At 41.1% G+C, this 18,150-nt stretch overlaps 1 protein-coding gene and 1 pseudogene across 4 annotated transcripts in view; one reads left to right on the top strand and one right to left on the bottom strand.

Annotated features, from left to right (window-relative positions):
• Nucleotides 1–1,452: 1,452 nt before the first annotated feature.
• On the bottom strand, nucleotides 1,453–2,367 carry LOC125152603 (vomeronasal type-1 receptor 2-like; annotated as a pseudogene).
• An 8,614-nt stretch (nucleotides 2,368–10,981) lies between these two features.
• LOC125153772 (zinc finger protein 677-like) overlaps nucleotides 10,982–18,150 on the top strand; it is a 160,664-nt gene continuing 153,495 nt past the window's right edge. Inside the window, exons 1-3 of one of the 4 annotated variants that reach the window (XM_047837285.1) lie at nucleotides 10,982–11,078; nucleotides 13,718–13,779; nucleotides 16,761–16,914. In XM_047837285.1, coding sequence (XP_047693241.1) covers nucleotides 13,765–13,779; nucleotides 16,761–16,914 — 169 coding nt within the window. In that variant the 5' untranslated portion in view covers nucleotides 10,982–11,078; nucleotides 13,718–13,764. The remainder of the gene's footprint in view (nucleotides 11,079–13,717; nucleotides 13,780–16,760; nucleotides 16,915–18,150) is intronic. The other 3 variants (XM_047837287.1, XM_047837286.1, XM_047837288.1) reach the window with 3 other exon arrangements.

Genomic DNA, 18,150 nt, shown 5'->3' with positions numbered 1-18,150 from the left:
AAGAGCAAAAATAAGTAAAACTGAACACAGGAAAACAGTAGAGACAATAAAGCAAAGAGATGGTTCACTGAAAAAAAAATAATGTTCATGATTCACTAGCAAAACTACCAAAGAATATAAGAGAAAACACAAATTCCTCCTAACAAAAAGGGAATATTACTCCAGAACCTGGAGACATTAAAGGGTAGTAAGGGATTAATACAAAACTCTACACAGATATACTTGAAAATTTAGGTGAAATAGATCAATTCCTCTAAAGGTACCCCTTACCACAAGTCACCCATGTGAAAGAAATGATAGGAATGCTTTGAATTGCAGAATAAGGTTGTAATCTTGAAATTCTCCCAAAAAAGAAACCTGCAGATACATAGAGTGAATGTTGAGAGTTTAGCTAATCCTGGTGCCTCAGGATCCATTCTGTGTGGCCAGGTGGTCTGTAGGGACCTTGCACTGATACTAGCCTTTCCCTTGAGCACATACCCTAGTAAGAGCCCACGAAGTCAGAAGCAAACTGTACCTTTTCTTTCAAAGGTGTCCATATTGCCTTGGTGGTGATTTCAAAAGCGATACTACTCCTTTTGAAACAAACTACATCGTGTACTCCAGCTTCAAGTTGCTACTCATCTCCTGCACCAAGCTTGATAAAGGGCCCTCCATAACCTCTTGTATCCTCAAGTTTGAAAAGCAGAAGTCCATCTTGAAATCTCTTTCTCCCCAACCATGCCAACTACCATCAAGATTTAATACAGAACAGTCTGCCTTCTAAACATCTCAAAAATACATTCAGTCTTTTCCCACATACCCAATGTTTACTGACTGCCTCTCACCTGCACCCTTTCTAAAATTCACCTGACACCTCTTCCTATGTTCCTCTTTGTCCCCTACAGTTTACTCTTCAAATGTTGAGCAGAAAACATTTTCATGCACTCATCTTGCTCCATAAGCATTACCATATTTCAAATGTCCCCAGTTTCCCTTAGGATATAAAGCACAATATTCACGACATAGCCTCCAAAGCCAGCAGTAAGTAAACCTGGTTTTCCCTCCGCCTTCACACCAGGCCATTTGTATCACAAATCAGGATTTACAATTCCAATCTTGTGAATCTTGGTACATCTTGGGAAATTTTATTATCTCAATTTGAAAGTTACACATTCAAAGATATATCCAGTATGTTCACATTATTTCAGGACTGTTTTGTAGAATCTTAACTTCTCCACTGTTACCATTAATAAAAATAGAAACTATATAACTACACACATATTAATTACAGATGATTTCATGTATCATGATCTTTACTATTTCCTATTAGGCTGGTGTCCGTGTGTCTCGTTCACCCCTCTCCCTCAGTGAAACTGGTTCATTATTGTTCTTCACATTCTTTGAGGTTTCAGTGCATCCCTGACTGAACAGGTGGAAGACGATTCATATATCCCTGATGAGATGAGGGAATTATGTATTTCTTCCACAGGAGACACAATACAGCCTGAATATGCTGGGGTCATGGTTCATGAGAACAAAAGAGCTAATACTTGGAAAACATGCAATGATTAGTACAGCGACATTCACCAGACACCAACTAGAATTATCAAAGAGAGGCAAGTAAACATAAATAATGGAAGAAATGGCATTAAACGATACAATGGTGGTCACCAAAACAAGGATGCTTTGGGTGGCTCTGGTCTCAGGGGAGGTCTGGGGGAGAGATTGTTCCTATGGATGCATTGGACCCTCTGCTTGTGACTGTGAAAGAGAAAAACCATGGAGCTGCTGGCCAACGTCATGTGTCCCAAACACAAAATGTCAAGGAAAGATGTCATTGCTGCCTATGATGAGCCTGTGATCTTGTCTCTACACTGTGAAGCACAACAATATCCCAAACATTTTTTTGGTAATAGTTTTATTGTTCCATTTACAGTCATATAAATGGGAAAAAACTTATTTGCTAGCATGTGGAACACCCTGCACAGGATACTTTGGGGCCAATGTACTTTGGAGCTTTCACTTTAAGCTCTGCCCACCTGGAGTTCCCAGGGCTGATGGTGATGGCCTGGAAGACACTCAAGGGCAGGTGGAACAAAGGGACATACCTCTGGCCACTCCGTGAACATATAAAAGAACGTAGCATCCATAATAAATGGTGAAATGTTTCAGCCCTAGCGCTGCCATCGTCTCTGGGATTCCTCTAGAGAGAATGGGCAAGGAGTTGGCTACACTCAGATGCCTGAGAACCAACTTTATGGATCTCGGCTTGCATCCCCTGAAGCAAAGGGACATCTAATGATAGAAGAGTGAGAAACTGCCCAGGATTCCAATGACTATGTGGAATATGAAGATCACTACTATATTCAAATCCACTGAGGCCATTCTGTCATTGTCCAGAACTCACACGTAGAGGGTTCTGCATGAAAATAATGAGTTTTGGGCTACACTTTCATGGAAAATAAAATCTTCACTTACCTCTCCCTTTCCCTGAGAATGAACATCTAAACTCTATTGTCTTTTGTTAAGAGATATCCAAAGTTACATGTGTGTCTTTTTATAGCACTTACAATGTGTGGGTCACTATTACTGCTTTCCCTATTGCAACTTATATAATATTCACAACCCTATAAGTTAGGAACTAACATTACTCTCATTCTATAGACGAGGAGAATTTAGCCATGGGAAGTTAAGTGACTCATGTAAATAGCAGAGGAATCACGATTTGAACCTTGGTTGCCTAGTTGCAGTGACATGAATATTTGCTACGGTACTATACTATGCCAGGAACCTCGTTATGGATACACACACACACACACACACATCTCCTCATATTTTAAATTTACTTTACTTACTAAACCTGGTTTGATAATTTCCCACTTTCGTTTAAGTATTCTTTATAACCAATATAACTATGGAGTGAAGATTCAAAGGTATTAATAAATTATTCATGCACTGAGTAATTTTATTGAGCCAATCTGATTTATTTAATGTAGACAACTGTTAGGATGGCAGCTGAACTCATTTCATTTTTTGCCTGGACCAAAAGGACAATGGCATCCGTAACAGAAATTACTGGCAGAACTGCACTGTGTGCTAACATATGGGACATGAAACATCACATAGTGATAAAGCATATTAGGGCAGAAAATACATTAATCCTATTTAAAGATCTATCACTGCATGTTTGCTATTTTAGAACAAACTGAATCTGGAGCCAATATTTGATTTGGAAAAGCTATTAAAATACAATGCAAACATGCAAAATGGAATTTGAAGACTTCAACTCTTGGGATCTTGAAAAGCAAGAGAGGTGAGTTAGTGAATTGGAAATACTGTTGAAATGATTTTAAACCAGAAGAAATATAGCTTAAAATTGTCTTTTTTTCTTGATGAGATATTTTTAAATAAATTTATTATTTAAATATTAAAGTATAAAAACAAAGTCCTTAATTTTTTGCTCTTTAAATCCCTCTGTGGTGACATTAACTTTTTCTTAAAGTATCTTTCCTAATTTCAGGAAAGAAAATTGTCTTGCAGATCAATAGTCCACAGAGATTTTCAGAAGAGACACACTTACTGTCTCCATTAAGCACACAAAACTCAAGTTATAGAAGAATAATTTTCAGCACTTCCCATTCAGTCACACTGTTTCTGCTGAGAATCAGGTATTTCAATTAGTTCCATCATATTCATTATCACATGCACATGCCTTCACAGGGCTCACAATATTGCTCCTGAAAATATCTCTGTGACTCTTGCTCATGGGATTGAATAGCAGATAAGTTCCTAAAGTATAATCTTTTTTTTTTTTTTTTTTTTTAAGTAGACTGTTCATGCGCAGTGCGGGGCTTGAACTCATGACCCTGAGATCAAGACCTGAGCTGGGATCGAGAGTTGGAAGCATGACTGAGCCACCCAGGCGCCCGCCTGAAATTATAATCTTGAAGTATCTTAAAATTCAGACTCTGAGCGCACTTGGATCAAACACAAAGAACTCTGTCAATGAGGATTTTGTTAAATTATGTTAGCAGCAGTCATGCACTGATTGAGCAGTCTCTCTCACAAGCTCAGCCTGTGCCGGAAGATTCTTTTCCCAGACATGCTCACCTACCCAGATTCCTGCTGCATCTCCCAACCTTAGAGACTGTGCTCTCACCCTAAACTAGAGGATTCTCACAGACTCCTTCCTGCTGTCAGGACTGGAGGCTGGATGTAAAGTGGCAGGCAAAGTATGTGTGGGAGGGAGGAAGCCAAACCCTGAGATAGAGGTTAGTGATTCTGAGACCTCACCTCCCCAAAGAATTGCCGTCATCATGTCAGCTGTAGTGACAATGATAATTTAACACTTGGGGAATTGAGAACGTTTCTGAAAAACTCTAATTACCAGGGTCTATTAGAAGTTTCTAGTGATCGTATCCAAAGGGATCGTTGGAGTGTTTGAGAGCGACTCTTCCTTTTCCATTATTCCTGCAAGCAGACAGGGTGTCCCATGGAAGGAGGAAATGCTGAGGTCTGAGCCATGAAAGACCAGCCGAGAAGCACACGTGCCTCATTGGATTTTGTGCTTCCCTGAGAATTTCTTTTACCCCAGTCTAATTCTTTGTTACTCCTCACACCCACGTACCACCACCATTTAAAACTTATGGGCAGAGAGAAAGAATCCTACAAATGACTCAAGAAGGATTTTTCTATTTAAAAATTCTTCAATATCTGCAGTACATTTTAAAACTTCAATAAATGCAAATAAAGAACATGATGTCAATACGTGAGATTTAAAAATATTTGTCCCACTTCCCCAACTCAAAACAAATTAACTAGAAAGCCTATATAAAAATGGACATTTTTAGGACTATACATTTAAAAATTTTTTTTTAATGCTTATTTATTTTTGAGAGAGAAACAGAGTGTGAGCAGGGAGCAGGCAGAGAGAGAGAGGGAGACACAGAATCCAAAGTAGGCTCCAGGCTCTGAGTTGTCAGCACAGAGCCTGTCATGGGGCTTGAGCCCACAAATCATGAGATCATGACCTGAGCTGAAGTGGGTCGCTAAACGGACTCAGCCACTCAGGCGCCCCTCTAGGACGATACATTTTATCAAAATTGATTTCAGTAAGATAAAGAGTCCAAACAGACTAATATTCATAGAGAAAAGGAAGACATTTATCAGAGTCCCTCACAAATAAAAGCACCCAGATTCTTCCATTCTTTTAAATATCAGATAAGCTAATGCTACTTACTCAATTCAAGAGCATCAGAGAAGAAATAAAATTTCCAAATTATCTTTTTATGTCAAATAAAATTCTGATACTAAAACATCCGAAAGTTGGTACCAAAAAGACTGCCACAGAAAGATCTCATGTCTGCTTAGATATGGTACCATGTAAAATAAATATAGGCAAAACCCCTGAAAATAATCTAAAAATATGATGACCAAGTGAAATTTATGTCTGGAATTCAAGAATGATTCACTATTAGGAAATTCATTAATATAAGTTCATCATATTTGTGAAGATAAATCAAGAAACTTACTCATAGTTACAAAAATATTATTTCGAAGAATTCAACATGGAAGAATGTGGAATCAAAATACTCAAAATTAGGAATTTCTTTTTTATTTTATTTTATTTTTTTTTTCAACGTTTATTTATTTTTGGGACAGAGAGAGACAGAGCATGAACGGGGGAGGGGCAGAGAGAGAGGGAGACACAGAATCGGAAACAGGCTCCAGGCTCTGAGCCATCAGCCCAGGGCCTGACGCGGGGCTCGAACTCACGGACCGCGAGATCATGACCTGGCTGAAGTTGGATGCTTAACCGACTGCGCCACCCAGGCGCCCCTCAAAATTAGGAATTTCTTTAGGATCTTTCCAACTTGGCAAAACGAAGTCCTGTTCTTGCTCTTAGGGAAGCCCTAGAGATAGTCCACTAAGGCCAGAAAAACCACAGTAAAAAAAGTACATGATCACCCATTGTATTCATTTATCATTATATTAGAGGTTTAGCTAGGGCAATTGATGTGTGTATTTATATTTTTATTATTTATTATTATTTTTAAGTATAGTTTATTGTCAAATTTGGCTAACATACAGTGTGTAAAGTGTGCTCTTGGCTTTTGTGGTAGATTCCCCTGGTTCATTGCTTACATATAACACCCAGTGCTCATCCCAGCAAATGCCCTTCTCAATGCCCATCACCCATTTTCCCCTCTCCCCATTCCCTCAGTTTGTTCTCTGTATTTAAGAGTCTTTTATGGTTTGCTTCCCTCCCCCTCTGTTTGTAACTATTATTTTTCCCCTTCTCTTCCCCCATGGTCTTCTGTTAAGTCTCACAAGATCCACACATGAGTGAAAACATACAATATCTTTCTCTGACTGACTTATTTCACTCAACATAATACCTTCCAGTTCCATCCACGTTGCTGCAAATGGCAGGATTTCATTCTTTCTCATTGCCAAGTAGTATTCCATTGTATATATAAACCACATCTTCTTTATCCATTCATCAGTTGATGGACATTTAGGCTCTTTCCATAATTTTAGCCAGGGCAATTTAAAATGGCAGAGGAATTAGAAACAAAGATGTAGAACTATGTTTGCAGATGATACAAGCATACCTCTAGAAACACAATAGAAAATTCACTATGAGAAATAATTCAGTAAGATAATAGGATATAATACTGATATGCAAAAACAATAGGCTTTTTGTACATAGGCTATTTTTTTGAAGATTTTATTTTTAAGTAATCTCTACACCCAACATGGGGCTTAATCTCACGATTCTGTGATCAAAAGTTGCAAGCTCCACCGCCTGAGCCACCCAGGCGCCCCTGTACATAGGATACTTTTATACAATGACCTATGTATGACAAATAATCATTTACAAGTTATAGTAGCAGGGCCTGCAATTACAAAAGTGTAGTGTAAAATGGGGTCGCATGGGTAGCTCAGTTGGTTGAGCATCCGACTTCAGCTCAGGTCGTGGTCTCAAGATTCCTGGGTTCAAGCCCCGAGGGGGGCTCTGCTGACAGCTCAGAGCCCGGAGCCTGCTTTGGATTCTGTGTCTCCCTCTCTCTCTCTGCCCCTCCCCCACTTGTGTGCACTCTCTCAAAAATAAATAAATAAACTTTAATGAAAAATGTAACATAAAATGAAATAGGGACACGTGGGCGGCTCAGTCAGTTGAGCGCCTGACTCTTGATTTCAGCTCAGGTAGTGATCCCAGGGTTGTGGGATCCCGCCTTGCTGAGCATGGAGCCTGCTTGGAATTCTCTCTCTTTCTCTGTCTGCCCCTCTCCCCTGCCTTTGCACTCTCTCTAAATAAATAAATAGCTTTAAAATATGAAATTAACTAGGAATGAATCTAACAAAAATGTGTAAAACCTATATGGGGGAACCAATAAAACATTCCTGTAATATATGAAAGTAGAAATAAATGAATGTAAATTTACATTATGTTCTTGGGTAGAAAAACTCAATATTATAAAAAGATGAGTTCTTCTTCATCTAATTTATGAGTTTAATTCGATCCTGACATAGATACCCTCAGTTAGTTTTTTGAACTAGCAATGTTACTGCAAAGATCTTACAGAATAAATAACAAATAAGAATAGCCACAAAAACTGTAAAGAAAAGAACACCAAAATGAGTATCGTTATTTTTATGATATGTTTATTTATGAACAGACTATTACATCAGTGACGTTAAAAATTCACAAGTATGCCAAAGTGCATAAGAAAACTTAATAACCAGCAAAAACTGTAGTAGGGATAACATCATTAATGCTTGGTATTTGGGAAATGAGAATTCCAATCAAAATGATAATAAATGGTCTTATTCTTCACATCCTACAGCGGGGTAAAGGTCAAAAGAGAAGTCTATATGGTAAAAAATAATTAAAAATGGTCAAATTCCTTCCTAAGACCTGCTTCTCAAGCACCTGACTGTGCCCAACCTCTGGTTAATTGTCTTTTAAAAAAAATTTTTTTAATGTTTTTATTTATTTATTTATTTATTTTTTTTGAGACAGAGAGGGACAGAGCATGAGCAGGGGAGGGGCAGAGAGAGAGAGGGAGACACAGAATCCAAAGAAGGCTCCAGGCCCTGTGCTGTCAGCAGAGCCCGATGCAGGGCTCGAACTCACGGAGTGGGAGATCATGACCTGAAGTGAAGGAGGGGCTCGAATTCACAGAGTGGGAGATCATGACCTGAGGTGAAGTCGGACGCCCAACCAACTGAGCCACCCAGGTGCTCCTGGTTCATCGTCTTTAAAGAAGTCCCTCAGCAACAGATTTGGGTTGAAAAACGTCCTCAATGAGTTTTTTTTTTTTAATTTTTTTTTCAACGTTTATTTATTTTTTTGGGGACAGAGAGAGACAGAGCATGAACGGGGGAGGGGCAGTTACAAAGGGGCAGAGAGAGAGGGAGACACAGAATCGGAAACAGGCTCCAGGCTCCGAGCCATCAGCCCAGAGCCTGATGCGAGGCTCGAACTCAACGGACCGCGAGATCATGACCTGGCTGAAGTTGGACGCCCAACCGACTGCGCCACCCAGGCGCCCCTGTCCTCAATGAGTTTTGATGCATATTGTTTTGTATGTTCAGAGTTGCCAGTGGTGTATCTATTGGTTCCACCTGCTTCTTGAGTGTCTTCCAGAACATCACGATGGTCCCAGAAACTCCAAGATGTTAGAACTTAAAATAAAAGCTCTGCGCGCCTCTCTAACAATCAGTGGCTGGATCCTAACTGTGGGGGTAAATACCACTTTCTCTCTTCTTGTGACTGAGAATGAACAGTGGAAACATCACAAAGAAGTTTGACTGGGGTTGCTGAATAACAAGATCACACAATCACTATTTGCCTTACTTTTCACTTCCTTCCTGTCGGCCATTTAGGATTCATGATCTGGGCCAGCATCTCCATAGTGTTCAAGCTCTTAAGATATAAACAGTGGTCCAGCACATTCACAGGAACAACATCTCCAGAATTTCCCTGGAGGTGAGGGTTACCCAAGGCATGCTTGTCTTGATAAGCACCTTTGTATCATTTTAAGCTCTCTCTTCCACCTTTTCATTTCATTTGGCTCTTTCTGAAAATCCCTGTTGGTGGGTGCTGAACCCCTCTGTCCTAATCACCCCATGGTTTTTTAACAATCAGCCCTTTTGTTCTCTGGAGCCCTGACCTTATTGTGTCCGGGGTCATCTCTGCACGCTGCAGAAGGAATACACAACCCTCTAAAATGACAAGATACCTATATTGTAAACTGTTAAACAATGTGTAGTCATTTGTTCATTCACTCCTTGCAGAGATTTAAGCACTGGAGGGGGCAGTCACATAATAGAGAGGATGTGAAAAGCAAATGTAGCCGTCACCTCCTTCAGAATTTCCACAGGAAACAGAAGAGGAGTTATTAACTTGCATATTTCCTATTAGACATTATTAAGAGTGGATATGATACTACTGAAAATGTGAAAACCTAGTTTTACAATTTGCTTGTATTATTCACATATAGACTAGATATCCTTATCACATGTCTCTGGAATTATTTCAAAACCAGTATTTCGTCACTACTAGGAAAAGTTAAATCTCTCTGAAAGAGTACACCTTTTAGAAGTTACATTATCTGCCTTTGGTACCAAGCATTCAGAAACAGAAAACAAAAAGATCAGTTAAAATATTGAATTTTTGGGGCACCTGTGTGGCTCAGTTGGTTAAACCTTGGACTCTGGGTTGTGGCTCATGTCAGGATTTCAGAGTTTGTGAGATCTAGCCCCAGTAGGGGCAGGGGCTCTGCTCAGAGCCTGGTTGGGATCCTCTCTCTGTCTGCCTCTCCCTTGCTTGCGTTCTCTCCCTTGCTCTCTCTCTCAATATAAATAAACGTTTTTTTAAATTTTAATTTTCAAGTAAAAAATAGTTGTCCAAAATAACTGAGAACAAGGATTCTTAAAATTGGAATTGCAGTGATATTTAGTAATTAATGGCTTAAGCAAAATATAGGTGTCATATGGTAGATCTCAAAGGCGTTTGGATTTATAATTCATCTGGAGAGGTGTGGATTCAAATATCAAATTTAAAGAGAGAGAGAAATTAATGCACACGCATCGAGGCAGAAATGTTTGTTCTTTTAAAGCACCGTGCCAGCCCTCCGCCCCCACAGCCCAGGGCCTGGAGGGGAACGCCAGGGAACGCAGTTCAGCGAATGGAGAGCAGAAGTGACAATTCAGTGAAAAGCTCAGTTAATACCAAGCTGCACATTCCCCACAGAACAGTTGTGTGTGTGTGTGTTTTTAATGTTTATTTTATTTTTGAGAGAGAGTGAGACAGAGTGCGAGCAGGGTAGGGGCAGAGAGAGAGAGAGGGAGATACAAATCCGAGGTAGGCTCCAGACCCTGAGATGTCAGCACAGAGTCCAATGGTGGACTTGACCCCACAACCCGGGGATCATGACCTGAGCTAAGTAGAGGCTTAACCTACTGAGCCACTGAGGCTCACCCTCACAGAAGAGTTTTGCATGTCTCATTCTAGCGTCCATCACCCACACTGACCACCCCGGATTTTGGTACATTAAACAAGGAGTTGTCAGGTGGGTCTCATTCGCCCCACGAGAATCCCCGATCCTAGGTCCCCGAGCTGTTCCGCCTCCCTCGCTGGCGTGCGTCTCCACCACTCGTTACAAATGTTTCCCTGCGCACCGGGCTCAACTTGTCAAACACAGTCGCTCCCAACAGAAGCGGCCCACCCTTCCCCTAAGGTTGTACCCACCCTGGCTCCAAACGACACCAGGGGGATTGTAAGGAATCCAAAAGCACGACGCGAACCCGCCGGGCAGGAAGGACGCACGGGCAGAAACCCGGAGGAGGATGGCCTGCGGGGCGGGATCCAGAGCGTCTCGGCCCCGCCCCACATGCCACGCCCCCCGACCCGCCTCGGCCCCGCCCCGCCGCGCACGCGCAAGAGCGCTTTCCCGCAAACCCGGAAGCGGATCGAGCAGAGAAGGGGCGCGCTCGGGTGAGTGAGTCTCCCGTTTTGCTGGTTGGTTCCAGGGCTCGCGCTCCTCAGGCCCCTCCTCACAGCCAGGTTTCGGGGGTCGCCTGGCAAGGTAGAATCCTTGAACCCACTCGTCGTTCTCGCTGGGAGTTCGTCCCTTTCGCCTCTCGCGGCGTGGCCATAAGACGTTCCGAGCCCAGTCAGTCGGTGCGGGTCACGGGCGTCTGCGTTCGTTTCCGGTTAAAATCTCTCTGAGGCACGTTGGGGCCCAGCCTTTCTGCTTTTGGCCCTTACACACCCCAGTCGCCTTGCGGGTCGTTTTCCTGCTCAGAAGCTTTCTCTGACTCCCGAATCTCCCCCCCGGCCCCCACCCCCAACCGCGTCGAGCACAGTCGTCACTAGGGAGGTGGATGCAGGCCCTTCGCCCCGCCGCAGGGAGGGCAGAGTGGGGGCAGAGATGGCGGGGAAAGACGCAGAAATCTGCGGAGTCGGAAACTGTGGGAAGAACGGCGGGGATTGAAACAGAGGCTGCAGCAGAGTGGGGTCACACGGTTGAAGGAGAAATAGCGAGGGAGGGAAACGGAAATGGACAGAAAGACTGAGGAGAAACAAGGACACAGAGAGACTTACACAGAGAACAAAACACATGGTGGTCTCAGACAAAGCACAGGACCCAAACCCAGGTGAATACTGAATTGACTGGGTATGGGATGTTACGTTGTGACGTACTGATTTGTGGCCCTATGACCTCATTAATCTAAAATTTGGTGAATTGTTCCAGTTATGCAGGAGAGATTGCGAGTTGTGACACCTGGTGTTTGAGGCATCTGCCCTTTCTAAGTATTGCATCAGAAGATAATGCCATTTGCAACCCCTACTCATCTAGAGGGCAGAGGCCTAGCTCAGTCAGTCAATGGGGGAAGACTTTCTGTAGCCACATGGTGCTTTTTACAGTGGCCATCATTAACAGTACTGTTTCTCTCCCCCTTTTTTCTGTGGCTCATGGCATTCTTTTCTAAACTTGATGTTATCCCCACACTTGTTTTGGCTTTAATCTCAGAATCCATTGGATAGCTTTTTAATTTCGAAATTATTTTACCTCAGTTTTATTGTTCAGATTATGAGTTTTACATGCTTTCTACTCTGTCATATATTGGAAGTATTCTTGGATGTCTGGGAAATAACTTTATAGTATTTAATCACACATCCGTTAAGGATGTTGATAATCTTTTAACACTCAAAGCTAGTTCAGCCAGTTAATTTAATATTCAGCAGTTCTCTTCTTCCCTTAAGTCATCTTTTAAATTTCCTAGTTCTGAGCTGAAGTCTCCAACTAGGTAGATGTTCCCCTCAAGTCCCCTTTGTCTTTTCTTTTTCTTTTTCTTTTTATTTAAAAAAATTTTTTTAAATGTTTATTTATTTTTGCGAGAGAGAGAGAGAGACACACACACACACACAGAGTGTGGGTGGGGGAGTTGCAGAGAGAGGGAGGACAGAATCTGAGGCAGGCTCCAGGCTCTAAGCTGTCAGCACCGAGCCCAACGCGAGTCTCGAAGTCATGATCCACGAGATAGTGACCCGAGCCAAAGTTGGTCGCTTAATTGACCGAACCACGCAGGCGTCCCCCCTTTGTCTTTTCTGTACACATGTTGGAAGGTGGTCTGGATTAATGTGCAACTTTGTTCCAGCAGAGCCCATCTGTTCATAATACAGAGATTGCTCAGACCTCATCCCCACAGGTGACCCTTTTTCATGTTTTCCAGGACTTGTAACTATTTGTAATTTCATATAGTTTTTCTGGAAAAGAGGAATTAAATGCTTGGGTTTGATTACACCCATGAAAGAGAAGCTTCTCTTGTTTCAGGAATGTGAAAGGTTATGATCTGGAATTAGGACAAGCCCTTTCCACTTAAACATGTCAAGGCCACCATTTCAGAATTTACTTATACCCAGTTCTGCTCACCCAACTCAGACTTGTTAAGGGTAACTTCATAAATAATTTCCCCCTCTGACCCCCATTTTACTCACCTTTAACATGAGACAATAGACCAAGAATTCTGAACCTGAGCTAATAAGATGCTTGGAATGATTTTCAAAATGGGTGTGTGTTTGGCAGTTTTTTGGGAGAGTGTGTGCAGTTATCATTAGAGTTTCAATGTGACCCAGTTCCAAAAGTAATGAAAACCATTAAGAAAGAGGCAGGAGCATAGTCTCAGAGACAGAGGCTTGCTCCTGTCAGCCCCACCCTCTCTGTGTATCCTAGCTAAAGCTTAAAAATTTGATTGTGTCATCTCTTGACATTAAACCCTCTTACAGCTTCCCATCACCATCAGGACAAAGATATAAACTCAGAGTGTAGTTACCAGGGCATTCGGGAGCTGGGGTGGCCCTTAAGTGTTGTTCCAAATTAATGGAATGGACAGGCTTTTATGCCCTGTGTCAACCAGTCATTGTATGCTGGGAGGAGCCCAGAACTTGAGTGAGGCAATTCCTTTTGGTCAAGTGCCAGACAGAGGACAGTGTAGTTGCAGTGGAGTGTATTTGAGCAGGGGAGGGCTTCCTGAAGAAATGGGTGAAAAATACACTTGTTGGAATTTATATAGGACTTTATTATCCCTGCATGCCTCCTGTTGCAATGGGCAGCAAAGGACTGTCTTTCTCCTACGTTACAACTGTCACCAAATGTATATTGTGGTAGAGGAAGGGGTTATGTTGATTCTAAACATTAAACAGCATACTTTTATCACACAGTATAAACTTACCTGAGAAAGAAGACCAGAAGAGGGAAAAAAGGAGGAATGGCTCTTTTCCAGGTAAAAGTCATAATTTTGTTGATTGTTCTTTTTCCTAAAATGTTACATTTTGGACTTGTTAATATTCTCTGTCTCAGAGGTGTCTGGCCTACAATGTTACTCACACCCAGGGCCTTCTCTCATCTCCATTCGGATTCCATCTCACTGTGACCCAGTGACATGGAACTTGGGAAGATGCCCCTTTTAGGTGGTCATGCTGTAAAGGACTTTCTGTGCAGGCAAGGACTGGAGATGGGGAGTGGGCTCTGTGGTGTCCATGAGTTTGGGTAGTAAGGATTCTTCAGAGACTCCTTCTAGATGCCCTTTCAGGTCATATAAACCAGAATTAAAGAGATTATATACGTAAGTGATGTATTAATGTGCACAAGTACCTGAGAAACCCTGGAAAATAAGACTGATGGGGGAAATTTCCTTTGTTTCTACAAATGCCTTTTGATGTTAAACAAGGGAGTCAGTGTGCTTCTGACTCCAAAATATAAGTACTTTGGGCTAGAATGGGAAGTTCAAACTAGGAATAAGGAATAGAGAGTGTGTTTTGTTTTGTTAACATAGATTTAAACTGTAGACTCAACAAATTTGTTTAACAGTAAATGTTTTTTAAATTATTTATAGCACATCCATCTCATAAAGACCATGGTGTTCTTTTAGGAACCCTTATGCCACAGATCTTTTAGATAAAAATGTTTATAATTTAGCCAGACATAGGAGCAGAACTTTCTGTCATCAGAGAGGATGTTGCTCAATTTCATTTTGCAAATTATTTTTAAGTGTTTTTTTTGTTGTTGGTATAAACCCCTCTAGTGTATATGTTTTTTTGGTTTCAATTCCATACAGTGATGCAGTTTAGAAACTCAGTAGCAAAATATCCCCTTCCCTGTCATATCTTCCACCATCACTGATTGTCTTCATTGGCAACGGATGTTCTCTTTATTGCAAATCTTGTAAAAGTGGATTTATATATTGTAATGTGATTTAGAAAATATTTTTCAGTAAATGTTTTATCCTGATATTTTATTCTGCAAATTGAAATATTTACATACCACATGTCTTCAAATTGTTTTCTTGTTAGTGAACATAAAGGTAACCGCTTTTTTAGACCCTCATTGGAACATTCTCTAAATGAAGATACATGGGTCCTTTACAATCTCTTACCGTTTTGAAGAATGCCATGGTCACCGTTTCTGAGCAGGCCAACTTCACTACAGATATCTAAGGATATTTTAAGATTGTACATCTTTTTTTTTTTTTTTTTTTTTTAATTTTTTTTTTCAACTTTTATTTATTTTTGGGACAGAGAGAGACAGAGCATGAACGGGGGAGGGGCAGAGAGAGAGGGAGACACAGAATCCGAAACAGGCTCCAGGCTCTGAGCCATCAGCCCAGAGCCTGACGCGGGGCTCGAACTCACAGACCGCGAGATCGTGACCTGGCTGAAGTCGGACGCTTAACCGACTGCGCCACCCAGGCGCCCCAAGATTGTACATCTTAAGCATGATTACCAGGTTAATGATGGTCTTTCTGAGGAGTCACAGGCATTCCACTTAGTAAAGATTTTAAATCAACTGTCTTGAACATCCTCAGCTAAAGGGAAATGTGGAAGAGAACTAAGAGGTAGGAGAACAATGTTTCAACAAATAGAAAATATCAGTAAAGAGATATAAATTATAATAAAGGGATGGAATAGAAATTCTGGAGCTCTGGGCGCCTGGTGGCTCAGTCGGTTAAGTGTCCGAGTTCAGCTCAGGTCATGATCTCACGGTCCGTGAGTTCAAGCCCCGAAATGAAAACATAGAGGTAAATCTTCATGACCTTAGGGTTGGCAGTGGATTTTTATATATGATACCAAAAGCAAAAGAGAAAATGACTAAGTAGATAAATAGGTCATCATCACAGTCATGTCTGTGCGCTGAAGGACATTATCACATAAGTGAAACAGTCTACCAAAAGGGAGGAAATAATTGCAAATCACAAATCTAGTAAGGGTGCAGAACCTAGAAATATATGAAGAACTTCTACAACTCAACAACCAAAATACAAAGAGCCCAATTTGTAAAATAGTCAAAGTATTTTAATAGACGTTTCTCCATAGAAGATATACAAATGAAACAAGCACAAGAAGAGGTGTTCAATAAAACTAGTCATTAGTAAGATGCAAAGTCAAAACCAAATGAGTTTCATTTCACACCCACTAGGATGCCTGTTGTAAAACAACAACAACAACAACAAAAAATAAATGTTGGTAAAGATGTGGAGAAATTAGAATCACAGCACATTGCTGTTAAACTATTGCAGCTGCTGTGGAAAAGAGTGTGGCCGATTCTCAAAGTATTAAACCATGTGACCCAGTAATTCCACTCCTAGGTGTATATCCCAAAGAATTGAAAACAGATATCCAAACTTACCGCACTTGAAAGTTCATAGCAACTTATTAACATCAGCCAAATGTGGTAACAACCAAATGCCCATCAGTAGTTGAGTGAATATGGTCAGTCCTATGGAATACTCTACAGGCAGAGGAAAGGAAATGTACCACTGATACATACTATATTATGGATGAACCCTAAACATTATTCTACATGAAAGAAGGCAGATGCAAACAGTCACATTTTTGATACCATTCCACTTACATGAAAAGACCCAAGATCGGTAAATCCATAGAGACAAAGCATTAGTGGTTGCCAGGGACTGAGGAATAGGAAGCACCTGTTAATGGGTAAAGGATTTCGTTTGGGGATGATAAAAATGTTTTTGATCTAGACAGGTGATGTTTGTGCAACACTGTGAAAGCTCTAAATGCCACAAAGTGGTACTTTAAAATGGCAAAATGGTACTTTAAAATGTCTAATTTTATGTTAATTGTAGCTCTTCAAAATTATCTTGCACGGATCAAAGGGCACTCACTCCAGCCAAGTCGGTCTTTACATGTCTCTGCTTCTCTAATTTTGTGTCTGTCTACTTGGTGAAATGTGTTTTTATTTCAGGGATGGTTAACATTCAGGGATGTGGCCATAGAATTCTCTCAGGAGGAATGGGAGTACCTGGACCCCGCTCAGAGGGCCTTGTACAGGGATGTGATGTTGGAGAACTACAGGAACCTGGTCTCCCTGGGTGAGGATAACTTCTCTCCAGAAGTTGGTAATTAACTTTTTATGTCTTTGCATTTTCTATTGAGAGCCCCTGACGTGGTCATAGGAGTTTCAAATCCCTATTCTTAAGAGAATGATTGCAGCTGTTTTTATTGAGAATGGAAAGGTTCATAATGTAGCAAATGGACTCTAACTTCCCTTTTCTTCAGAAGTTCTGCATTCCTGCTTATTTAGGTAGTTGCAGAACATTAGCAGTCAGAAAACCTTAAGGGAGGGAACTGGTGATAAGGAACATTGGGTGTTATATGTAAGTGATGAATCACGAAATTCTGCTCCTGAAACCAATATTACACATGTTAACTAACTAGAATTTAAATAAAAATCTGGGAGTCGGGAATAGGATTTAAAACCCTTAAATTCTTGGAGCACCTGGATGGCTCACTCAGTTAAGTGTCTGACTTCAGCTCAGGTCATGATCTCACTGTTCCCAGGTTTGAGCCCTGCATCGAGTTCTGTGCTGTCAGCTCAGAGCCTAGAGCCTGTTTCAGATTCTGTGTCTCCCTCTCTGTCTTTCTGCCCCTCCCCTGCCCATGCCTTCTCTCTCTCTGTCTCTCTCTCTCTGTCTCTCTAAAAAATAAAAAACATTAAAAAAAATTTAAACCCTGAAAATTCTTAGTAAAGTCAAATTTCACAGACATCTTTAAAGATACGGCTCAGAGACAATGAAGTTGGGGAAAAAAAGGAAACCTTATGGCGAATTTTTTAAAATATCTGATTCTATGGTCTTACCCTTGTGCTTTTGGTTTAGTAGTTCTTGCAGGAGAACCAGATCTCTGCACACCTAAAATACCCATTAAGCATTTAGGTAGGTAGTTGACTAAGTTTTGAAATATGTTTCTAAACCCACATATACTGAATGTCCGTCCTTGTTTGGTGAACAAAGAGCTGGGAATGTGTTCTGGAAGAGCAAAGCAGATCATGTTCTGTTTTTCATTATAAACGGAAATCTCTTCTTGAGCTGAATAGCATCTCCATTTTGGAAGAAGGGAAAGAGCGCTGGACTGTGGAAAGTGAAGTGAAGATAGGGTGACATCCAGGATAGGTGGGAATGTATTGGGGTATAAGCACAAGTCAGAGCTCAGGTGCACAGAGAGTAAGCTGCTCCAGTAAATACTGTTTGGGAACGATTTGTGGAAAAATACAAGTTTATTTCTTGTGAGCTTTCAAAGGAAATCCTTCCTCACCCACACACACTTCTCTTTGTTATTCAAATGTATATATCAAA

Source organism: Prionailurus viverrinus, chromosome E2, assembly GCF_022837055.1.
Source record: "Prionailurus viverrinus isolate Anna chromosome E2, UM_Priviv_1.0, whole genome shotgun sequence".
In the NCBI taxonomy this organism is placed as follows: domain Eukaryota; kingdom Metazoa; phylum Chordata; class Mammalia; order Carnivora; family Felidae; genus Prionailurus; species Prionailurus viverrinus.
The sequence above is the reverse complement of the archived record's forward strand: the minus strand, read 5'-3'. Positions and strand labels throughout refer to the sequence as shown.